Here is a 25,456-nt window from a genome sequence, read left to right as displayed (position 1 = left end):
CTTCCGTCCCTTCTAAGGCTTAGGTGGTGGTGATAATGACAACAGGGAGAATGACAGAGTTCTTTATTGGCTTCTACTCTTTGTCAGCCACTGTAGTCCGTAGGGTACCCTATTCGTGCATCTCTCACTTACCTTTGCCACAATCCTATCCCCTCTTTACAGATGAAGAAACCAAGACTCACAGAAGCAACTAGCGCATGTGAGACCACAATCTGCACCCTGGTGGCTCTGAATCCAAAGCCCATGTTATTTCCCCAACATATTCCTCTGGTTTACTTCTGCAACGATAACAGACAATATTATGGTACAAGTGGCTATCATTTGCTGGCTGCTCATAATGTACCAAGCACTGTGCATACGTCAGCTCATCCAGTAAATACACCAACCTTTTGAAGTGGGTGCCAGGATTACATCTAGATTCCTGCTAAGAAAACTGAGGCTCAGAGAGCTTAAATCACTTGCCTGCAGTCACACAGCCACTAAGTATTCTTGCCAGGATTGGAACCCAGACCTAACTGGCAGAAGGGCTAGTGCATTTAGCCATCACATTCTCCTGCCCTGTTGACTGCAGAAGTGTCGAAGGTCCTTGCCCACAGGGGAAAGCAGAAGAGACCCAGTTCAGGCTCACAGATACTGAGGGCAGTTGGCTTGGCAATCTCCAGCCATCTAACTGGGTTCCACTACAAAGATTATAATCAGCTGGTCATTGCTGCTGCTGCTGCCAGCTTCCCAATTTCCATCTCTCAAAAACGTATCTTCTGGGGCCTTCCTCTCCACCATTCACCTAATACATGACTTATAGGTGAATTCTATTCCCAAATCAGACATTCTGTCCTAGCCCAGAGGGATCTAGCAGTATGTCACCCGACCTACTGAGAACTTGTGTTAACCAACAATTCCACTCCAGGCATTTGCCTTCAGGGACATCAGCGTCTACCAAGGTTCCTGTCGTGGACACTGAGCCAGTGACGGAAATTACGGGCCGCCTCCATGTTTCTTCCCGCTGTGACTTTGAAGGTGCAGCCGTCATCTCTAAGGATGCCTACATTTCCTGTGAACTTTGATGGCTCCCTAGATAAGCCACAAAAAGTCTTACAAACACAACTCACTGCCAGGCCCAGAGAGTCCCTAATAAATCAGTTAAGGTGTGTGTGTAGGTGTGTTGAGACCAGAGAGAAATCCTCAGATGGAGCATGAAGAAGATTGAAAATGGGGTACAAATGCTAATTCTTCTCTCAGCACCACGTCAGTGGTTATTCAAAGGCGAATGGGGGCTTTTAAAAAAGTTATTTTACAAGGAAGCAGGAAAACCATCCACATCTGTTTTGCTGGATAACCCCCCCCCCCATAAAAAAACAAAACAGACTAAAATTTCTCTTTTCTGGAGTTTTTAGGGGATGTCTTAAGGGCTAAAATTCTAATGTTTAAAGTATAATCTAAATTCTTTTCATCTGTGGCCAGATGGCCTGGGTTTGGTCTTTGCTCCACCTTCTACCAGCTGTATGATCTTGGATAACGTCCCTTCTCTAAGTTTCAGTTGCAGTATCTGCAAACCGGTAATCAGAAAATCCTCCCCATAGGCCGTCAGGAGGAATAAACGACTTAGCACAGGCAAGACGCTTGCAGCAGCCCTCAGACTTGAGTCTGCCTCGGCACCATGGTAGACTTCCTAAAAGCAGATGGCCGGGCCCCAGCCCCACAGCTTCTGAGTCAGTTAGTCTGAGGTACAGCCTGAAAACTTGATTTTCCAACGCGTTCCCAGGTGATGCTAAAGACAGCGGTCCGGGGACCACACTGTGAGAGCCACTGGCTGAGAACAATGCCTGGCTCGTGAATCTTGAACGTGTTAGCCGTTGTTACTATCAGCATTCTTTTCATCCTCCTTGTAGCTCTTAAGCAGCCTCAGGGGAAGCTGCCCTGTCTAACCAGTGTCAGGTCAATGTCAGCCCTTCCAGCTCGGTCTTTACTTCTCATGGCCAGTGAATTGCTGAACGTTCCCCACTTATTAGAACAACCTGTTTCCAGTGTCCATCCCTGCCTCCCACCCCACCACTCTCCCCTGCCCCAAGTGCCCGAAAGCCAGTTCCTGGACTCCTTGCCCAGTCTGTAGGAAGGCACCTGATTTCACGATTAACGGGTTCCTGAAAACGTGTTCACGTGGAACAAGACGCTTGCAGGATATAAGGAGGCGTTCTGTTCCCATCAAGCTAAAAGGGTTATAAAATCCCTAATTAAACTCATATTTGAATCTCATCTCCGGGTGATGGATTTTTGGCATTTTGTCCCTACATGTTCCATCTTTAACAATTGAATGTGCAATAACCGAAGTCCAACGAGGCGAAAGATTTGCCATTTCAGTGTGCCCATTGATTTTCATCTTTATCTCAATTATATTAAGCCTTCTGGTTATCAATCGCAAGATTCATTTTTCCATTTATCTTCATAAAATTTGAGAAGAGGATAATAAAAACATTCAAGTAGCTGCATAAAATTCAAGTCATCGCCAGGGAGATTAAATAGACTGCAGCTGTTGAAAGGTAACCACTGGCTGGCGGGCAGCCCCCCAGACAGTACCCTGAAACATCCAGGGGTCCTTTTTGCAGCCCTCAGCCCGACACCGCCCCGTTCTCTTCCCTCACAGTGGCCACGCGAAGATTCTAGGCCAGCCCAATGCCTACAAACTCCCCAGTGCCTCTCTTCCAAGCACTGGCCAAATCCAAAATGCAACCTCCAGTGACCTTCTCACCTAAAGTCATCATCCTCTCCCTTTCTGGTCCTTGCACGGAGCCCAGATCCTCCTGTTCAAAGCTCTTTTCTATGCCGGCCCCAATTCTACCTTCAAAGCAGCATCTATGTGAATTAGCACTTACTACCTTCTACCCACTTAATTATCTCTTTCTCCACTTTGGGAATTCCATTCATTTAAGAAAGCATCCCAGGTTGATCAAAGAAGAGCTGAAACTCCCCACTCCCCCATTCAAGGTGGGTTGGAAAAGCACAAAAAAATCCCCCCATTGTTTATCCTCTCTCTACCCAACTTCCTGTGGATTCTTCCAAGTCTCATCTTGGTCCCTACAAATTATATTCACCCTGGGCCTGTTTCTAGGCCAGCGGTTCTCAACCTGTGGGTAGCGACCCCGGCGGGGGTCGAACGACCAAAACACAGGGGTCGTCGCGACCCACAGGTTGAGAACCGCTGTTCTAGGCCATCACCATCCATTCAGGTCCTCGGGTCACACTACGCTGTATGTTACTGTATGGATGCATCCCTATCTCTGGACTGCCTTCAATTTCAAACTCCACGGCGACCAGGACACTGAGTCTCCTCCTCTGGCTTCCTACCACGGGCCACGAGCATAATGAGTCTCCTATGTGATAATGAGCTCAGAGGAAACTGGCCTTCTGGAACTCTTGCAGATATGAGCAGCAAATGGAAATATTTATATCAAACACTACCAGGCCCATGACCTACTGGCAATTGTGGTGACTAATTTTCCCTTTTCCTAAGTACTATGTTGTTCAGAGCCATTGACTATAGACTGAATTTCTGTATCAAGCAAAACTAGTTCCAACCAAAAGAAATTAAAACTTTCTGGGCTCAGGGAAAAGCTTTTAACAAACACAATGCAGTCAGCAGATTCAGAAAGACAGAAAGAGCAAACCCTCCCGTCTGCATGGCCCGAACCACCAAGGTTTCTAATTCAGTGACAAAAATGCACAGCATTTCATGTCATCAGTTTCCAAAGTTATAAGGAACCAATTATCCCTGGGAGCTGTCGCTAGGATATAGAATTCCTTTTAGAAACCCCAATTTTCCTTCCAGGCACAATTCAAAACAGACCAAGGAAGAAGAAAAGTCAATACTGGGAATGTCAAAGATCCTTTCGGCCGGCGGTGTCTTGCGGAATCCTCTCTGTGCTGCTGTGGATCAAACGGCCTGTCTCCTCTGTGTGCAGACCGGAGATAAGCCCTGTGTTCCACGCGCTCTCTCCCTGCCCTCACCTCGGCGCGTGTTCATAACTGTCCGCGGCAGATACTCTTTCTGGGAGTCTTTCTTTAACGCCGCACCATGAACGTGCTCACCTTCAAAAGCAGAGCCACGGAGATAACTTGACAAGAGGAGGGTCATATCGGGTTGGGGGTCTGGGAGGAGCTGAACCTCCCCGCTGAATACAGAGGGCCGGGAGGCAACCATCTGATTCTCTTCCACACTGAGAAGCCCAGTGCCAAGCGGTCCATTCATGACTTTCTCCAACAATCACACCCACGGCTTTGGGGTCTTATCTGTCCACCCCTGGTTTCTGCTCCTCCCTTGTCCCCAGACCTTCTTCCCTCCTTCTCGCTGGAGGCACGTACTATTTCGAGCCCATCTGACTTTTCTTCTTGAAACTACACCTGCGGGTGGAGTTTGAGCTGGCCTCTACAAGCCTCCCCTCCTGGTTTCCCTGCTCACGGGACAGCCCTGCTTTGCATGGCTTCGGAACCGGCCCATTTTCAAGCAGCGCCTAGCACGGGGCTTTCTGAACCTGAGTCTCTCTTGAACCACTTTTACAATTTCGAATTTCGCCGTAGCTGGGCCACCTACATAATTATTCTTTGTATAGCTTTTTATTTTTTAAATCGATCCACTTTTTAAGAGCATTCATGTTTTAAAAAAGAAACAACAGCAATGTCACTCGCTATAAATAGAATGTGACTCAATGATCAACTCAATGCAAATGAAATGGTGTTATTAAAATCCTGGTTAGACATTGTCCCCAGCTGAAGGCATTAAGTTGGAGGCTTGCTCTCTCTTCCTGGGTGACAAGGGCAGTCACCCAGGCTTGCAGAAGCGTGTAAGGCAGTGGCACAAACCAGGCCTCTTCTTTGTACAATCAGAAGCACTAAGGGAAAATCAGGAAGGGAAACACTTTCTAACCACATGGGCTAATGTTATTTAATGCCATTGCATGTACCACCTAAAATGTCTCACATATCTGTGGTGGGCAGTCCCTCCCTCCCCTTCCAAGAAGGTTTAGTAAACATCTACTATTTCTAGGTACTCTCTAAGGAAGAGGACCGAACACGTTTAAAAAATAAAAAAAGGTTCTGCACCCACATGAGACTTACAGCCTACATTTAAATAAACAGTGTCTAGGATAGCCTTCTCCACAGTCTAGCACCTCAAGCTAAGGAAAACCCCAGACTCACAACTGTGGAAACTAGGTCCCATCCCACACTCCTTGAGACTCGGTGCCCGCCCAGCAGTTTCTCTGATTAAGCTCTCAATAGAAAATGGCATGTGGTTATTAGCTGTTAAGTGTCAGGCACACTTTGCAAGCAGCATTCACCGCCCCCAAAAACCTCAGGACCTCCTCAGATAAACAAGTCCCCACCCAAATGCCCCCCCCCACCCGTCCCTAAGGCTAACCCCCAATGCCAAAAGACGACTGACATTTAAAACTTGATTGAAACCACACCAAACCCTGTCTATTTTAAATGTCAACGAGGAAGGCAGCTGGGCCTGAGGAAGGCAGCTGGGCTGGCGGGCTGCTCCAGGACTGACCCGAAAATCACTTCTCTGTAGTTGGATTTAAAAATCAATCATTAGAGGCGGCAAGGGAAGGGAGTGAAGACAACACTGACCTTTGAGTCAAGGGCAACTGAAATGATTCACATTTGTGACTAATTATCTCTTTCTTAATCTTTATGTTCATCTCTCCCAGGGCAGTTTTCTTTCGAGCAACTGAGACATCTGACCCAGTTGAATTCCAGGCTTCTGTAGGATCTTACTTTATCCACATTGTGTGTGTGTGTGTGTGTGTGAGAGAGAGAGAGAGAGAGAGAGAAACAGTTGACATGTTTCATTTGTTTAAAGCACACAGAAAAGTTGAAGCTTCCTTAATCATAAAAACACAAACAAAAAAACAAATAAAAGGATGCCGTACTGTTTTTTAAAACCTAAAAATTCAATATATTGTCTTAGAAGTATAAGGTTCTCCTTGGATACAGAATAGTATCACCAACCTGAAACCAAGATGTTATGTATTTTTCTGTCATTTTCCTATGCAGAGAGGGAGATTACACTTTAGAATAACAAATATGAATATATAGAAATTTAATGAATACTGAGTACTGTCTTACTCTGCGCTAGTCCCTGTTCTAAAGTCTCTACAAATAATAGTTTATTTAGTCCTCACAACAACTCTGGAAGGTTAGGTTCTATGACTCCTGTTTTTATAGAACAAAAAACTAAAATCAGAGAGGTAAAGCAACTTGCTCAAGGTCACACAGCTAGTTAAGTGACTATGGCGGGGTTTGAACCTAGCAAGCCTGCGTCAGAGGGCCATGCTCTTGGCTACTCCTCTGTTGCCCCTCATTCACTAACTGCTGAGTGCTTTACATGTTATTTCATATAAACCAGACAATGACCTATGAGGTAGGTCATATTTTTATTTGCATTTTACAGATGAGGAAACTGAGGCACACGAGGCAGCTTGCCTTAGACCACTCATCCACTGAAGTTACACAATACCTCCCCACACCCTTCCACCATGTGCCTTTGGGTTGAGTCAGGAAGGTGGCTGTGTCAGTAGATTAGAAACCGTCCTGTAATTGAACCTGGAACTTTGAACTCGTGTGCCCTATAACAATAGTGTTTAGGCAGGAGGCATGTTAGATTGTCTGATACAATTCTATCTTTAGCAGAACAGACTAAGAGGCTTACCGACAAGAAAAAACTTGACTAAAGGGCACATATAATTAACCCAATTAGATACCATACATAGGGGTGGGTAGGAATGTCACTAGACAAGCAGTTTTCAAAGAGTGGTTTGGGGTCCCTGGGGGAATCCCCCAGACCTTGTCCACATGGTCAAAACCATTTCCTCAATACCACCAGACTGGTATTTACCCTGCACCTGCCATGAGTGCACTGTGGAGTTTTCCAGAAGCAAATGACATGTAATATCACAGTAGATTGAATAGGAAAGAGATATGAGGACCCAGCTATCTCCTAAGAAGTCAGACAGAGTGGAGATTTGCAACCATATAAAACAATGTCACTCTTCTATTATTTATTCAGAAAGTTATTTTTCATAAAAATGTTGTTTATGCTAACCTGTAACTGGTTTAGTATTTAAGTGAATCAAGGCATACTGTAAAATTTCTCAGGTTTAATGTCTATATCAGGCGTCCCCAAACTACGGCCCGCAGGCCTCAATGCGGCCCCCTGAGGCCATTTATCCAGCTCCCACTGCACTTCTGGAAGGGGCACCTCTTTTATTGGTGGTCAGTGAGAGGACCACTGTATTTGGCAGCCCTCCAATGGTCTGAGGGACAGTGAACTGGCCCCCTGTGTAAAAAGTTTGGAGACCACTGGTCTATATGGTGAAGATAGATAGAAATAAGCCAAAGAAGATACCATTTTTAAGAGCACAAAGGAATTCTGAGACCAAAAAGCCCAAGAACCACAGCCCGAGACTACAAGCTCCGTAAGAACAGAAACCACACCCGCCTGTGCTCCACAGCGGCCACTGCCCTGCAGTGCCCAGTGCCCAGTGGGAACTCGGGACGCCCGTCATTGGGATGTCGAATGAATGCCCGGGTGTTTGTACAGTATCGGCCATCCCTTTAGGTACACGTTCCCACATGCACGATAATGACAGAGGCTCAGACCCACCCCGCTTACCTGGAAATAGTCTGTAATGAACGATCCCAGTTCACTCTTCAGCAGCCTCCTGGGGAGAGAGAAACACCGTCAAGCAGCCCTCGATGGTACAGCCCCTGCCGTCCTGTTCACTAGCACACGCCAATGATGGAGTGCCAACCAATGACAGGGACCGAGGCCAGGTCTCTGAAGGGTGCACTTTCCTTGGCCTTGGTAATACTGCTCTACCAGTGTTCCTAGGGAACTGAGGTGATGAAAGTCCTACAGGGGATCCACTCCTTAGTTCACAGACAACTTTCTCACCAAGGCAACCACCAGCGATGCTCAGAGGATGGGTGGAGGCAGGCCAGGGCACCTGGCTTCGTGAAGCGAGCACACACACACACACAAAACACCACGGAAGAGAAAGACCACAATTTTGGCAAGCCCCCACATTTGAAGACTTTTAGTTTTAAAATGCATTTTTCATACATTCTTTAACCAAAGTTTATAAAATATGTCTGTATGGAGGAAGGGGACAGTTATTACCCCTCCTACCCAGATAAAGAAATTGAGGCTCAGAGAGGTTCCCTAAATAAGTCAGGGGCAGAGTTCAGATTCAAACCCAGACCTTCTGCAAATTCAACATCTTTTCCCATAACCCCACCCCGTCTCTCCCCCAAATCCATGGGAGACTTTCAACTTGGTGCCATGGTTTGGGTGGTCTTAACACCCACCCTGAGGGCCTGAGGCAATCCTTGAAAGGGGACCACAGTGGGAAGGACAATTTATTTGTCCAGGTAACAGAAAGTTAGCGAGCTGCCCTTAGCATGCTCGGGGTTGATCCAGCACCAGGCGCACAGAAGTGAACACAACAGGTGAGGTCTCTGTCCTCACAGAGCTTCTATTCTAGGGAGGGGTGTAGATAGGTAGCATGTAAATAAGTACAATCACAAGCTAAGCTCAGAGTCTTAAGTGCTAAGAAAAAACAACTGAATAGGGGTATTGGCACCAGATCTCCTTCTCTTTGACAAATCACAGGGCCCTCCCTACTGCTTTTTCTCTGATCCAAACCAGGTGTGGGGGGCGGGGGTGGTACAAAAGACAAGACTACCTGGCTCCCAGATCCAGTAAGCTCCCTGGGTCTCATGACTTCAAATGGTTTCATTTACTCATCCCACCAGCCATGGTTATTATAGAGCAAAACGCTTCTGACACCTGCTGGCATTAACACGCCAAAAAAAAATGCACGCCCACATGTAGGATAAACAGGATGTTACAGTGAGGTGTCATTCTGTGCATAACACAGACACCCAGTAGGATTGAGACAGAAGAAGAGACACCCATGATCTAAATTTCTGTACCAGAAAAAGCCCTGGTCAGCTGCGAAGATGTCCCGAGCAAGGAAAATACCTTCCTTTTCCTAGAACAGAAAATGTGTCTGTGACGAATACTGCATTTTTTCAGATCCAGTCGAAAGGCACGCTCCTGGAAGGCCACGCCATCCACGCAGCCCAGGAGTTCCCCAGGTACGGGCAGGTCTGACAGAGAGGGGCCTTCATCAGTCTCTGGGCCGAGAGCAGGTCGGTCCCGGGGGCTTTTCGAGGCTAGGGGCGTCTCTCAGATGACAGAAACCCAGAGGGCAGCCCCAGGCGGAGGCTCTGAAACGGGAAGAGGCAGGGAGACTGCTTCTGAGGGAAAGTGCCTCCCGACCAAGTCTTCATGGTCATTGGGAAGTCTCCAAACCAGAGGGGAGGAAGCCGAAAGTGGAAAAACGAGTCCTATCACTGGGCTCCTTGGAACAGAGTTTCCCCAGCATGTCTTGGGTATTCACAATGCGGAGGGATACACATAATTCTGAGACCAAATGACGTGGAATTGGTGTTCCAAGGAACCCACGCTGGGAAGAAACTCTACGCATGAAGACGCTTCAGGTAAAATGGAAAGAGAAAGAGGTCAGCGGCAGGGTAGGCTTCAGGGTCAAGGAGTATGGAGACCCTCCTGGAACAGGGCAGGAGAGGCAGCTAGAGAAGGGTAACCGTCGTTAACTGGGGCTGGACGTGATGACACAGGTGATTATGGCGCAGGGACATTCCGGGACTGTCGTGAGGCTACCTAACTGAGAAATCCCAGAGGTCTCCTCCGGGATTTCCCGGGGGGTGAAAAGGCTTCCGCCCACAGTGAGGGGACCACACAGCCCCTCACGGGACAGCCGGGGCTGCGGCAAGCCACGGCCAAGGCCAGAGTTCTGCGGTGTCACAGGAACTCAAAGCTGGAGGTAGAAACCAGCTGATCACGGAGCAGAGGCCAAGGAGCGAACCTGATGCAAACTGCCCAGAGACAGGCTTAGCAAAGAGAGCTCTGAAACCCAGAGCACCCAGCGCAGGGATGGGGAGATGGTGACCCACCAGAGACAGGCTTAGCAAAGAGAGCTCTGAAAGTGGGAGCACCCAGCCCAGGGATGGGGAGATGGTGACCCACCAGAGACAGGCTTAGCAAAGAGAGCTCTGAAAGTGGGAGCACCCAGCCCAGGGGCGGCGGGATGGTGACCCACCAGAGACAGGCTGAGCAAAGAGAGCTCTGAAAGTGGGAGCACCCAGCCCAGGGGCGGCGGGATGGTGACCCACCAGAGACAGGCTTAGCAAAGAGAGCTCTGAAAGTGGGAGCACCCAGCCCAGGGATGGGGAGATGGTGACCCACCAGAGACAGGCTTAGCAAAGAGAGCTCTGAAAGTGGGAGCACCCAGCCCAGGGGCGGCGAGATGGTGACCCACCAGAGACAGGCTGAGCAAAGAGAGCTCTGAAAGTGGGAGCACCCAGCCCAGGGGCGGGGAGATGGTGACCCACCAGAGACAGGCTGAGCAAAGAGAGCTCTGAAACTGGGAGCACCCAGCCCAGGGGCGGCGAGATGGTGACCCACCAGAATGAAGCGGAAGAACAGAGAGGTCCCTCTAGCACAGAGATAAGGTCGATCCTCGTCCTTTGCCCAGAAGGGACCAGACCCTGGCGTGGGAAGCTGCCTTATATACTGGAGATGCAGTGAGCAATAACCAGGTTTGGTACGAGAATCACAGGTTTGTCCTTCTGTCAAGTCCCAAGTGTGAAACCGCCTCCACTAAGTATTGTCACACAGAATTATCTGAAGAGACTTGACTTTATTTGATCATTTAAGTCAACATTCTCTTGGCCTGGGTGGACAAAGCAGCCAGCTCCTCTGCCCCTTACAGCATCCTGTCTTACTTCTGTCCCAGCCTATTATGAAATTAGGCAAGGTCACTGCATCTGTGCACGGAGTGTTCACTGCAGCGAAACGCAGGAACCAGCAGACACGTGCACCACCGAAGTGCTCACAGAAAAATAATGGTTCACTTCATTCAGACAATGGAATTCTACGCAACGGTAAAAATAACAAAAGCAAATGAAGCAGGGCTCTAAGTAACACTATGAAAAGATCTAAGTTAACATGAAGTAAAAACAGGAAAATGCAAGATGCAGAACACTGTGTATAATATGCTACCTTGTGAAAGAAAGAAAAACACGCATCTTTTATTTACTCACTACCAACACACGCATCTCTCAAACGGCTCTCCCTTGCTCTTCGGTTAATAATTAGGTGACTTGCTTTCCAGGAGGCCCTTGGCACTGAAATAACATGGCACCTTGGTTTTTAAACATACACAACACACATACATGTAAAGAAAACTATGTAGAAATGCACTAGGTTTGGTCTCCTCTCCATCTCCCCAGGTAAGCAGCTGGAGAAGGTTGGAGCTGTTGCTTGCAATGAGGAGGGGCAACAAATCACCCTAGCAACTTGATTGCCTGAAGTTAGGAGGCACTGGCGCACCGACGTCATTCCACGTTGTCTGTCACCTTGTACATGGGATCGAGTACCCCGAGCGGCTTTCCTGTCATACCCCTTACTCAGCATAACGCAGCTCTGGAGGAACCGACGACAAACTGCAGTGGTCATGTCATCTCGGGGAGGGGGGCAAAGGGAAACTGAGTTCCTGGGGTACCGCAAAGAAAGATTCTTCATCATATAGCTCATTATATACTTCAGATTTTGTACCCTAGGAACACAATCCTATTCAAAACCATAAACTTTTTTTTTTCTTTTTAATTAACAAGAACCACCACCAGGTTATTGTTAATTAAAAGGTTGCCTGGATGGTGTGAAGCCGAGAAGAAATTATGGGAGGGAGTTTCCATCAAGGGCCCAGCTATCCGGAGGCAGGCTGTCCTGGGGGTGTCAGAGTCTCCCACAGTCCTGAGAACCCGCCAGCCCGAAGCCCCCTCAGGCTGGTAACCGGAGAACTGAGCTCAGAGAGAGGAGGGGAGAGGAGAGGGCAGAGCTGCCCCAGCCAAGCTGGGAAGGGCCGGCCGGCCCCCGCTGAGTCACATTGCAAAATCCACCTTCTATTTCCACACCCTGTGTTTATTCCGCTCGCGCTTGGTTTACAAGGAAAGGGTACTTCTGGAAAACACTCTGCCCTGGTCTTAGCTGAACTGAGAGAAAGAGGGATTTTCCAGCCCTCTGACTCGGGGTCCCGCCTCCAGCGGGAACTTGCAGTAGCTTCCCCCCAACAAAGGAACGAGAGCACAGGAACCCTGTGAGTTGGCTCAGTGAGTCATCACCCTTTCCTGAGAGCCTGCGATGTGTTAGACACACAGAAAGAATGAAACAGCACAGACAGTGATCTATCTCCTCCCGTCCAGCCACTGTCTCAGGAGCACCCTCATCTCCAAAAGTCAGGAGTCGAAGTACCAGGTGCTGAAGATGCACAGACCTGAAATCACGGAGGGGCAACTCGCCCTGTAACCTCCCTCCCTCACGACGTCAGCCCGTTCAGCTTGCACAGCACAAGCCAGAGGAGGGAAACAGGAGGAAAACAACAGGATAGAAGAGCCTGTGGTCTGCGGTTCCCTAGATGCAAAGAGAGGAAAGATCCTGTTCCTCCAGTGCACAGAGGCCTGAGCAGTCCGCAGCCCCTACTACCCGTCCTACTCTTTCTTTGGGTTTCTTCCTGGGAAACAGGAAAGCCAAGACTTATTGGAGCAACAATAGATAGACAGACAGACAGATTTGGATGGTGCCTGACATTTTTCTCCCCGTTAATATGTACGGAGCCCTGCCTGAACAGGCAGTGATGCAGTAGATAGAGCGTCGGACTGGGACACAGAGAACCCAGGTTCAAAACCCTGAGGTCGCTGGCTTGAGTGCAGGGTCGTTGGCTTGAGCGTGGGATCATCGACATGACCCAATGGTTGCTGGCTTGAGCCCAAAGGTTGCTGGCTTGAGCAAGTGGTCACTGGCTCGGCTGGAGCCCCCTGGTCAAGGCACAAATGAGAAAGCAATCAATGAACAACTAAGGAGACTAAGGAGCCGCAATGAAGAACTGATGCTTCTCATCTCTCTCCCTTCCTGTCTGTCTGTCCCTATCTGTCACTCTCTCTGACACACACACACACACACACACACACACATACACACACATTTACAGAGCCCTTACTAAGTAGCAGGCACCGATGTCAACAAGGTACATTTGTTTCCTCATTTAAGCCTAAGACAAGGAAATGGGTCCTTTGGAGGTTGCTGCTGAGGGCGTGCAACAAGCCCACAACGGAGAGGACCCCTGCTAGGTGCAAGGGTCTGCAGGCAGCTGCCTGGGTCTGAAGCCCAGCTGCTGGCACTCGGCGGCTGCTATGAGCGATAACCTGTGTGGGTTTGCTTCACAGGTCAGCGCCTTGTGCCTGGATCCCCAGCTAGGATCTGGGGATGACAAGATACCTACTCCACAGGATTACTGCAAGGGCTGGAGGCATCCATTTTAGAAGAGTCAGTTCCTAGAGCATGCAGCAAGGCTCGCCCAGTGTCGGCCACGATGCCACTATCTGGGTCCATGCCCCTCTAGGACCTCCGCTCCACTGCTGCTCAGCATCGTCTTTGAAGTATCGCCAGACTGGTAATAAGCCTGGCATTAAGAATTCGGGTGAAACTCATGAAGGGGGCCACAGAGGAGGGGCCAGACCATTCTGATAGACGGTGGATTAAGACGATCGAGGCAGAGCTCGGGGAAAAGGCTGCAGGGACTTGGCGACTGTGGTGGAAGCAACATCCCGGCTGAAGCAGCTCCCCGTCCATCTGTTCACACACACTGGACTTCCATGCCAGGTTCTGTCTGCAAACAGAGTTCTGCTGCTAACCACCACCACCAGCAGCAGTAGCCATCGAGCTTGGAGGAGAAGGAAATGGAGGTCTGAGACAAATGGGAAGGGAACACTTCTGTGGCTCCCAACCCTAAAGGGAAGTGGGACATGAAGTTCAGACAGAAGCCAAAAGGGCCATAATAGGAAAAGAAAAAAAGAAAAAAGGAACCACTCACTGGTCTGTATTTATTATCTCATCCCCTAACCCCCCACCCCAGGCTGACTGGGTGAGACACCAACCCAGATGACAGTATTTCCTGTTATTACACAGACCTGCCATCTTGCCCCTCACGGGCTTGTCAACTTCCCACGTCTGTGGGCTTGAAGGTCAAGGAAGCATTACTGGACCTGGATGGAGTCCAGCCGGGCGAGAGGCACAGAGAAGACAGGGTGGCAGGAGGGTGGGGAGCGGCGAACATGGCGCAGAGAAGCCGCCTCCAGACGACCGCACCCTCCCTTGCAGGCAGGGAGAGAACCCAGGCAGCAAAATCCCCGAGGACGGGAGGCAGCGTGGAGACAGGTGCCGCGGGGCTGAAGTTCACCAGCACGAGTGGGGACTGCCTATTGGTTGTTAGACGTTTCCGTGCCATTTGGCAATTAGGGGCTGCCCCAGGTACCCAGACCCTGCGCCCTGACCCCTTGGCAGGGTCCTGCCGGACCTCCTCGTGACCCAGGAACAGCAAGGAGTCTCAGAGATCCTGTGCCTGACGCTGTGGCCGGTACCTGTCCAAGCTGACTGTTAAATCCTCCAAAGGGGACCCACCTCGCTTCTGCAACAGGACAGGTTTCAAGCAGTAGGGTAAGGAAACACCCCTTTCCTCCTGGGGTCCATTCTAGGGGCCCCTCAGAGGCGGTGTCCATGACTCAGGTAAAGTGCTAGTACCCCCACACCTCCCTGGTTTTTGCACCCCGGTGGGTGGCAGTGGAGGAGACCATGAAAAAGATGGAGGAAACCAACAAAGAGCATTTACCGAGCTCCTAATCAGGGTGCACACAAGACACGAGCCCGTTGGCACAAAGCATCTCGAGTTCTCCAGCAGCCCTCTTGGGCAGGAACTTACCCTCGCCTTGCAGATGAGGAGAGCAATGCTCAGAGTTTCATCCAGGGTCATACACTGGACGATCCCAACTTGAACTGAGGCCAACCTGAACGTTAGCCAGGGGTACCTCCCGTGCCCACGGGTGCAGGTGGGCACAGAGAGTGGACACAGCAGCAAACGCCGCTGCCGCCAGCAGCCGGACTCCGGCTCCCGCGACCAGCGCCAGCGCCAGGCCGTGGGTCCTGCATTGCCCAGCACGAACTTCCCAGAGAGGCCCGGGCTTTAGAGGAGAGGTCTATATTTCTAAACACTTTGCAGGCCAACCACCACTCGGGCCAGCCCCCAAGGTTTCAGATGTGCCACTTCCCTCTCACGATTCGTCCCACACCCCGAAGTCAGGTCTGTTTGTTAACCAGAGCAGACAGAAGATACCAACACAGAGGCAGAATCACCGGGGCCAAAATAACAAAAGCCTTTACTTATGCCCTCCCAAACTAGGATCTATTTATATCCCAGCACATCAGGACTAAATAGGAACAGTACCAGCTCTGCGTTACCTCTTGCAGCCTACCTGCTGTGTTTTTAGGAACAGAGGAGGCCCAGGTTCAAATCCCAGCTCAGCTACTAACTAGCTATACCACTCTGGGCAAGTTAGTCTACCTCTCTGTGCCTCAATTTCCCCATCTGTAAGACAGGGCTACAGTGCCTATCTCATATGGATGTAGTGAGTTTTAAAAGAGTGACCATTTCTAAAGCATGACTTCTACTAAACACTATACAAACATCTGCGGTTGTCATTTACCTCACAGACTCTCACCCCAGCCTGGCTTACTCTGCCAGCCTGGGGGGCTGCACCCAGGCTCTCCACCTTCTCCTCTCCTCCCAGCCATCCCCCCCAAAGCTGTGGGTCCCAGAGACTCCCTTATGGAGATAGAAAAATCGGAGGTGGATTCCCCCCCCCCCCCGGGGGGGCTCAGGCAGCCAACTGACTCTGAAGGAAGACGTCTCGGCTCAGACCTGTCAACGATCGAGCACAATTCTTGGAACCTCCTCTTCCCTTGAAAATCTCTGGGGTTTCCTTCGTGACAACTCCCTCCCAGCAAGAACAGAAGCAGGGTGGTTGGAGAGAGGAGGAAAATGTGAGTTTCCTGCCTCAGGCCAGCTGCAGAGAACTCATCTCTGGTTTCTGGAAACCTCAGCCCTCCCCGAGCCTTGTTATTTCTGCAGAGGAAGAAAATTCTGCGAGGGAAACGGAGGGGAGAGGAGGGCAAGGAGAGCGCGGCGGCAAGACAGTTACAGCCTCGGTTGTCCTTTCTGAGGACCCTGCCTGCTCATCCTTCAGAGTTCAACTGAGGCAACCCTTTCTCCCATCTCCCAATCTAATTATGTGTCCGTCCTCGGCATGGGCACCGCGGGTTTGGCCATCACCTGCTCAGTCCCCCTCTCTCACTCTGCAGTAAGCCCTCTAAGAACAAGAACCACCTACCTCAATGGCTACCCCAGACCCTGGCCCAGTCCCTGGCAGAGTACTCCCCAAACATTCACTGAAGAGATGAGTAGGACAAGCAAGGACCCCTCCCCCTCTCTACACACAGGCGCCAGCCCATCAAAAGGTGAAAACACTGGGAAGAACCTACTTGCCCAAGTTCTTATAGGAAGCGGTGCCCATTGACTGTAGGTTTCTCGCACTTTTCTCATTCTTCTTGCTCACATACAATCAGCAGTAGAACAGTCGGCTGAAACGCATGTTTAGAAAGAGCGTGCTCCCGTGTTGCAGAGCTTGGCCACTTGTTCCTGGAAGAGCTCGTGAAACCCAAACCTCTAACCCAGATTGTCGCCATGGCCAACATGCAGCCACCTCAGGATGGAGGCGGGAGGGGGGGTTAAAAACCACATCAATGTCCCACAGAGAATTTAAGCCAAGAAGACACGCAGGACCAGCCCAGGCCAGGGCAGATGGAAATTCAGGGCAGGCAGATGGTAGGTTGTGATGACTCAACTGTATCTATTCCATTTCACTAGACTAGATCTATTCTGAAAGGTCATTTATTTTTTCTTGCCTTAAAAAAGTACAACAGCGTGTACACCCTGCTTTCTAAAGCAGTTTCAAGAGAAAATATCTGGAGTTATGGTCTTCTTATTGGCAGAGCATGTGTGCTGACTTTTATCTGGAGAAAATCTGCCACTTTATCGAGGTGTGACAGGCCTTATGAATTTGTTCTTAAAAGGTCTCCACGCCCTTCTTCAGATCTAATCATGGGTCTTTAGAACTTGACCATCCTGCATCCAAAATTCATCCCCATAGCTACCCCCAAGTCTACCTGTTCATTTTCAGTGACATGTCTTTAAAGAAAGGACCAATTGTTTGTCATGACTGCCTTTCAGGATCCCGTTACATAAAACTTCTACCTTCCTGGTCATCCTTTACATTGGCTAATATTTAGATGAATTTACATTTCTCAGGGAATATACTAACTCCACAACTAGAAAAAAAAAATGGTTGGGGCTGGCTGGGATGACCCGGGGAAGCTGATTGATGAAGCTTCTGATACTGAGCTTGGACAGTGCAACAGAATTTATTGCTGTTTGGCTTGAATAGAATGGAGAACCGCGAGTCACTTCCGCTTTCTGTGCTCTGCGGAAAGGAGGCACAGCTGGCCCTCCTTGTCAGAACCACACCTCACCCGAACATCAGGTCCAGCACATTCTTGGAGGAGCCTGCCAGGAACCTCTCAAGGTCAAAGTGAGCTTACCTCATGCACACTGCGGAAGAAATCTTTACACTGTTCACGGGCCAGTTCGTCACGTTGCCCTGTGCTCCCGGGCGTGGTACGCACCGTCATTTGTCACTTTGGTATTGCTAAATCTTCATAATAACAGGATAATAATGGCTGTTTATTACGTGCCGGATGATGTGCCAATGACATTTTTAGCAGTATCTCCGTCCGCCTAACCACCACCAGATTGACGCGATTATTACCCCCATAGTGTAATAGGAAAAAGGATCTTGGGAAAACGAAGTGCTATGCCCAAGGTCCTACAGCTAGTCTCATCTTGATCCCCAGTCTCTCTGAGTCCAGAAGCTACCCTCTTAGCAAGTTTTAAAAATCCTACCGAACCTGGCACAGATCTTCCTGCACAGAGAACTGTCACCCTTGATTGAAAAACGGGCTTGAGGATAGTTCACCATCTCTCCTTCCACATCATCTTCCCTATACTCCTACCGTCCCGGACAGCACCCCCCACCCTCATGCATGAACCCTCCCCACGGGTCAGGCATCAGCCTGGTGGAGTTTCTGGGTCTCTTCTGCAAACAGGTTTTCCAAAAGGAAGAAGAAGAGAAAAGGAAAATATAAACAGAGAAGAGCATGTCCCCTTTGGCACTTTAAGTACTGAAATAAGGGCAGCTGCGCTTAGTTTCCTGTAGGCACTTACAGAAGGGGACACGCATACAAGGCCAGCCCACTTTATTTGACGTAGACGAGCAGGTCACATACAGGCCCAGGACGCGTTTGACGTGCTCAGTTATACTCGGAGTCGTTTCTGTGGTTGAAAGCCCATCTCCAGCCTCACTAACGTCCTAGAGAAAGGCCAGGAGGTGGACGGTACAGAGAACATGGGTGACAGAAGCTGTGGTTTTTGACAGCTTTGACTTATTCTGGGTTCAATTCACATCTGAGCAATCAGCTTCAAATCCCAACCATATGTATTTTCCCATTAGCCTGAAAATCACTCAAAACATAGAGAGGAATATCCAGCAGCCCCCAAAACCCAGGAGTGGAGAGTTGGGGGAGTGTCATGCCCCTCAGAGGGTGTTAAGAATCATAACAGCACATGATGAGAGATGGGCTCAGAGGCTCGTGAAAGGGGTGATAGTAGAAAGAAAGCTCAAGATCATCACCTTAACCTTTCTCCCACCCTAAAATCTCTCTCTCTCTCTGACATAGAGATATTGTGCAAAATGCACAGGTGTTGCTAAGAACTTAATTGTGTCTCCTTGCAAATTCATATATTGAAGCCCTTTACCCACCCCCACCAACATGATGGTATTTGGAGATGGGGCCTTTGGGAGGTTAATTAGATGAGGTTGTGAGGGTGGGGCCCATGATGGGATTACTGCCCTTATAAGAAAGGGCACCCGAGCTTGCTGTCTCCCCTGGTATACATAAAAGAGAAGCCATGTGGACACAGCAAGATGGCGGCCAAGAAGAGAGCTCTCACTAGGAACCAAATCTACCAACATCTTGACTCCACACTTCCCAGCTTCCGAATAGTGAGTAGTGTCTGTCATTGAAGCCACCCAGTTATGGCCTTTTCTATGGCAGCCTGAGCAAACTAACGCTGGTGTCTAAGTCAGACAACAGTCCAAATTCTGACTCCACCCCTCATGGCTGCATGACGTTGGACACGTTATTTCATTCTTATCCACAAATCTGTGAATAAACTACTGATGGCAATGGCTGCCTCACAGGGCTATGGAAAGGGACCAATCTGGGTGTACGTGAAAGGTGCCCAGGGCTTCTCCTGGCTCCCTTCTCCCCCATCATGTGGTCTCAGTGCCAGACTCTGGGGTGCGACCCCCCCCACCAGCGATGCCTCCCCCATGCATACCACAGCTGACCTTATAAACGGGTAGCCTGTGGGTCCAATTCAGCCCACAGATGTGTTTTGTTTTGACCTATACCAGTGTTTGAGGAAATGTGGATTATTTATCAACATTTAAAAGCCAGGAAATTTCACATAAAAATCCTAATTTCCTGTTCTTCTTGAGAAATAAGAGGATATGTCACTGGGCCTGTGTTCTGCTGGGGCAATCTCCTCCCCCCCCCCCCCCCCCCCCCCCCCGGGTCGGTTGGTCTGTCGGCAGGGGGTGAGCGCTCACTGCCACACCCAGGCCAGCCTCACCCGCTGGAAGTGCTTGGCACCTGAAGGCTGCCAGTGCTGCAGCCCTGGTGGGGCGTCTCCTTTTCCCAGCTGCCCACACACACAGATTTTAAATACAATTTCAGGATTGGGCTCCTGAAGTGAGGAACAATTAGTGCATTCCTGAGTTACCCTTTCTTATTTATACTTCGATTGTGAGCTGAAGGACCCTCAGGGAAAGGTCAGGATCCTAGTTCTTTGGAGTAAAATTGAGCACTTGTCATTAGAGGGGTGGCTGACTCAGCTTTGCCTTGGTCATTCAACTTCTTAGGGTCTCAGTTTCCTCCTCTGTGAAAAGAGGCCTTTGGGCTAGATAATATCTATGGACTCTTTCCATATTTGTGTAATTATTATGTGAAATTCGAGCACCTGGGTAGAAATTTAACACAACTCTGTTTACTTCTGAGCTTTAAACATTCTAATGAAAGCAGAGTTCTTAAAACACCTCGTTGACCCTTCAACACAAGTCTCGACTAAATATAAACAGGACTTGAATAATGGCCTTGTTTATTGTTCTGCGCACTCCCGGGTTGGGTCTTTTGCCTTGATGTTTTGTACTTATCACACCAGAGAGGAATGAACACCAGGGCATCAAAAGGCCTGATATTTAACCTCCTATTTCCAGGACACCCTGATGCTCAGGGCTCTGCCTGCCTCACAGCACCACCCAACCTCTGGTGCTCTACACACAGGTAGTCTTCTTTCAGTTCCTTGCTCATTGCCTCCACAGGACCTTTGCGCCTGCACTTTCCACCACCGTGAGCCCTCTTCACCTAGTTAATTCCCACGGATGCTGCAGCTCACAGCACAAGCATGGCATAGCATCCCAGGCCTCCTGAGCAGGATCAGGTCGTAGTGACCCACGCTTTCATCACTCAGCTGTGTGGTAGCAGCCGTCACGGTTACACTTCTACATTTTACAAGTGTGATTGGTCAAGTAATAATTATCTCCCTGACTGAATATGAATTCCAGGAGAGCAAGGTCCATGTCTGTCTTTGCTCATTGTTGTCTCTCCGGTGCCTGGCCAATAGGGAGGCACTCAAGTAGTTGATGAATGAAAGAAGGAAAAACCAATGCTACTCTACTGGAAAGATTCTGGAAGACAATAAACTCCTCAAGGACCATGTCTTGTTGAGAGCTCTGTCATGGCTGATCGAGGGTTTATCGCTAAAACCTAACAGGAATGACAGTGACCAACAATGCTGTTGAGAGCTAGAAGGACCAAGGACTCTGTGTGTTCCCACCCTGTTCTAACAGATTATTTGTATAACAAGTTAATTTAATCTACACAATCCTATGGAAGTAGACACATTTTCTATCCCTGTTTCACGTAAGAGGAAACCGAGGCACAAAAATGTTGGTAAGTCACTTAGTTAAAAGAACACCAATAAAACCCCAAGCAGTCTGGTTGGAACCATTAGGCATCTTGCCTAACATGGTGCCTAATGATTATATAAGACACAGTCAATCTTTACAGAATAGAAGGAGACAGCTACCATCTATGAGCCCACTACCCGCCCCACCACACACACACACACACACACACTACATACATGAACACATGGATGACACCCTCTGAAGTAGAAGTCTAGACCGATAAGGGTCTTGGAATTTAACATCCATCAGAGCCACACGAAAGCCAACATAAGCAGCAACAAGAACCAAGCAGAAAACAACACTTAAGATAAGGTTCCTAGTGGGGTAGCCCCCCTCTCCGCCCCAGCTCAGACCCGCGGGGAAACACCCTCTGGCCTGGCCTGCACATACCTGATGTTTTCATTCAGTGCATAGAGCTCATTGCTTTGCAAGCCTCCACCTTTGAAGACATTGATCACGGCAGTCTGGACACTGAGGGGAAACAGAAATAACTCCTGGTTTGAGGCTCTGCCCCCCCTCCCAGGGTCATCCCAACCAACAGCTCAGGGCTGAAGGCAGCTAAAAGGGCCAACACACCTGTGGCATAAACAGGGGTGGCTTACACATGGCCACGCCTTCCGTCCCTGGAACCCATCCTTTTCCTTCCAGCCTTGGGAGGAAGAGGGGCTGAGGTCAGGAGGACCACAAAAGCAGCCCCTCCCCCCACCCACTTCTCACAGGCGCGGTCTCCCTCCCTCACTTCTCTGGCAGCCCTGCTGGTGAGTGGCAATAATCAAGGGCAGGCAGTGGGATCTGCTCTCAGCAAACTGCGTGGCCAGCACCTCTGGGCCTGCAGAATCTGAAGCGGTGCTGCCGGCACAGGCCTGGGATTTCCTTCCCAGGCGGCCCTGTCTTCAGAGGGCAGCCTGGGCTCATAGGAAGGTCAGCCCTCACCTGTTCTCTAACAGTACTTTCCTTGGAAGAATCTCACTGTGTGCTGTACACAGGAGTCGAGTTACTCCGAAAGCCCACATTAAGTCTCGACTCCACCTTCTCTGGGACCCCAGCCCCATATTTCAGCAAGGAGCTGATTACAATCTTGTCTTTACTGAGGGGCCCAGGCCTTTTTTTTTTTTTTTTAACGGTAATGGTATTTTTTTTTAATTTATTCATTTTAGAGAGGAGAGGGAGAGACATAGAGAGAAAGAGAGAGGAGAGACAGAGAGAGAGAAGGGAGGGGGGAGGAGCTGGAAGCATCAACTCCCATATGTGCCTTGACCAGGCAAGCCCAGGGTTTCGAACCGGCGACCTCAGCATTTCCAGGTCGACACTTTATCCACTGCGCCACCACAGGTCAGGCGGGCCCAGGCCTTTTTTTAAAGAACAAGGGTCCAGTTAAAATCAGAACATTTCATAGAGCTCCCTTTCCTTCCCCCACCACAAGAGCTGTATATTCCTCAAGAAAGTCCATAACGATCCAAACTTCTGATCCCAAAAGAGAGTCAGAAAGGCTTTCAAATAATGATGCATTGAATTTACTTGAAAAGTAAGTGCATCAATTTGAAAAATAGTGTCCCACAGAAGCGCAAGACAAGAGTATTGATTCTCTACTCCGTTTGGTGTGCAAAAGGTCAGCTTGCCACCTTACAAAAAAAAGTCTCCTGTCTCCTCTTGCAATCACCTCGGGCTCGCTGGTTCTATGATGATCTCTGGTTTACGCCACTCATTCAGCTTTTCACAGACGTATCTTATCCCCCCAAATAGGTTAGAAGGTGACTTGAGGTTACCTATAATGTACCACCTTCAGGTCCTCTGACTTAGGAATGTGACAGATGAGCATGAACAGTAACTAAGTTCCAACCCAACTGCCCCAGGCTAGGCCTGAGGCCCCCTGTGGTCCACGCTCCACCTTTCCAAAAACAAGGAAAGCTCATGGACAGAGTCTCTGTAGGAAAACAGTCTATCTCCATCAACTAGCCCTAGAGGCACGACCTTCGGAAGCAGAGACCTCAGACGCAGCAGCAGCTTAGCCCTGACGGGGCCCCAGCCCGCCCGCCCCTGGCCGCCTCCTCTACCTGTTCCAGGCCGAGTTGGAGCTCAGCTGCAGGGCCTGTCGGGCGGCCTGGAACCGAGGCAGGTCGCTGAGCACCGGGGAGCTCATGAAGCGCGGTCTGGGCCTGCGGAAGGAGCCCATCTTGTGGAACTCGACGGGCAGACTGGGAGCGAAGCCGCGGGTCATAAGTCCAGGTGAGGGGACGGCTTCTCCTCTGGACCAGAAGGTTCCGACTGTCCACGGGAAGGGCTTCTCCCAGGGCTGCTGCCTTCAGGCTTGCAGATTTTCTCAAAACCACAAATGTAGCCAATACCTAGAAAAAGGAGGGCAGCTCTTATTGAAAATGCCCAGGCTGGGCAGACCACATCTTGGAGGAAGTTAGCTGAGACTTTCCAGCCAAACTATCCCAAAACCGCCGGGACGCCAACCCCCCCCCCCCCCCGCCATACCCTGTGGGCTCCCATTTACAAGTTTTTACAGGTCTCTTTTGGTTTAAACAGTGTAGTCACCCCAAAGTAGGAAGTCAGTGCCCATAGGGCCAGGTTGAGGCCAGCCCTTCAGAAAAGCGATTTCTAAGCTGTCCTTGACCATGGGGCGTGCGCACAACCCATCAACGTTGGGACGCTGGCTGGGTTCTGCAGACCCCACAATGTTGTGCATTAAAACACAGCCTCTTAAAAAAAATGCCTCAAGGAAAACACAAGAGCACCTTGTTCTGGCACTGAAAACCTTCCACGATATGTCCTTCCCACACCAGCCCATGTGCCGTTTTCAGTGTTTCCTAAAGCATCAGTGCTCTTTACTCAGGTACATCTCCCACCACCCCTACCTGCCATTCATTCATTCATTCATCCATCCCATCAGAGCAGATTTACTGAGTGTTTATTATTTATTAACCACTGGGAGCTGTGGGGTATCCAAAGATTTTTTTAAGACCTAGTCCCTGACCTCAAAAGGCTCAAGGTCTACGGAGATGACTGCTTGTGTCTTCGTTCACACAATAAACACTTACTGAGCGCCTCCTATGCAGCAGGTCCTCCCTCAGGCACTGGGGGCGTAATGGCGGCCCTGGGGAACATGGCGGCCTCCATGGTCCCTGCCCTGTGGAGCTTACAACCAGCAGCACTGCTCCCCGTCCTCATTCCTAGTCCCTTTTCCCAGGCTTGCTGATTGCATCTTCTGCTCCTCCTGCCCAGAATCCCCTTCCTTTTCCTCTCTGCTTATCTAAATCTAACTTACCCTGCAGGGTTGGGCTCAAGGACACTGTCCTCTGAGCACGTCCTAGGAGACTTTATGGCTTCCTGCCGAATGGCCAAGGCTTCGCCGTGAACCTTGGCCTGAGTCTGAATGAAGCCACTCCCGAGGTGTGAGACTTTGAGCGCACTGCGTGTAAAAGAGTCCTGGGCCGTCAGCACTGCCAACTTCACAGGACTGATAAGACGTGAAATGAGATCGTGTGACATCACCTGCAGAATGGCAGACCCAAGACCCTCAACACTCTTGTCTGTTTCCATTCAGGCTAATTGCTTTCTTTCTTTTTTTTTTTTTTTTTGTATTGCTTTCGGGTGTACAGCTTTGTGGTTAGACAATCCTATACTTTACACAGTGTTCCCCTGGAAATCCGCAGTACCCAACTGGCACCACGTGTAGTAGTCATGACAGTACAATCGACTATATTTCCCGTGCAGAACTTGACGTCCCCCTGTGACTATTTTGCAACTGCCAATTTGTCAGACCAGTTGCTCTCACTCCCGGCACCCCTGAACCTGTCATTTCAGTCTCTCATTCTTTAGTGAACCCAAAGTCTCCATCGATGACTTAAAGTGAGTTTTGGAGCTGACCAGAGTGAAGGACGAAAGGAAACATCACCGAGGTTAACCACCGCTTTTTTCTCAAGGTTTCACAGGTGAGCCCAGACCTACTCTCACTGCTACCTCTCTCGCCAGCTCGCTGTTTTGTCCCGAAAACCAGTGCTGAAAGACAAAGCAATATTCCAGCCCAAACTGTCAATCTGCAGGCTGAGAGAGGGAGAAGGTTTTGCAGCCCCAGCTTCATAGCAACGTTTGAAGAAGGAGAAACCAAGGTGTTAGCTTCCAATTAAATACCACAGGAAGGCGGCTGTGAGACAGGCAGGGAGGCCGTCCATCCAGAAAGCATGGGAGGGGCTCGCAGCAGTCTACAGGCGCTGGGCACAGTGACAATGCACTTGTAAGACCAAGAACTGAGAAAGGAATGGCTTGTCCTACC

At 49.6% G+C, this 25,456-nt stretch overlaps 1 protein-coding gene across 10 annotated transcripts in view; it reads right to left on the bottom strand.

Annotated features, from left to right (window-relative positions):
• PRR5L (proline rich 5 like) overlaps positions 1 to 25,456 on the bottom strand; it is a 123,515-nt gene that overhangs the window by 23,660 nt on the left and 74,399 nt on the right. For 6 of the 10 annotated variants that reach the window (XM_066251288.1, XM_066251287.1, XM_066251286.1 and 3 more), the window contains exons 2-4: positions 23,232 to 23,522; positions 21,568 to 21,648; positions 7,670 to 7,718 (exon numbers count right to left, since the gene is read on the bottom strand). In XM_066251288.1, the coding sequence (XP_066107385.1) occupies positions 7,670 to 7,718; positions 21,568 to 21,648; positions 23,232 to 23,395 (294 nt within the window). In that variant the 5' untranslated portion in view covers positions 23,396 to 23,522. Of the gene's footprint in view, positions 1 to 7,669; positions 7,719 to 21,567; positions 21,649 to 23,231; positions 23,523 to 24,221; positions 24,392 to 24,448; positions 24,616 to 25,456 lie in introns of those variants that run through there. The other 4 variants (XM_066251285.1, XM_066251295.1, XM_066251296.1 and 1 more) reach the window with 2 other exon arrangements.

This window comes from Saccopteryx bilineata, chromosome 1 (genome assembly GCF_036850765.1).
Source record: "Saccopteryx bilineata isolate mSacBil1 chromosome 1, mSacBil1_pri_phased_curated, whole genome shotgun sequence".
Classification (NCBI taxonomy): Eukaryota; Metazoa; Chordata; class Mammalia; order Chiroptera; family Emballonuridae; genus Saccopteryx; species Saccopteryx bilineata.
Note: the sequence above shows the minus strand (reverse complement) of the source record. Positions and strands in the feature narration are given on the sequence as shown.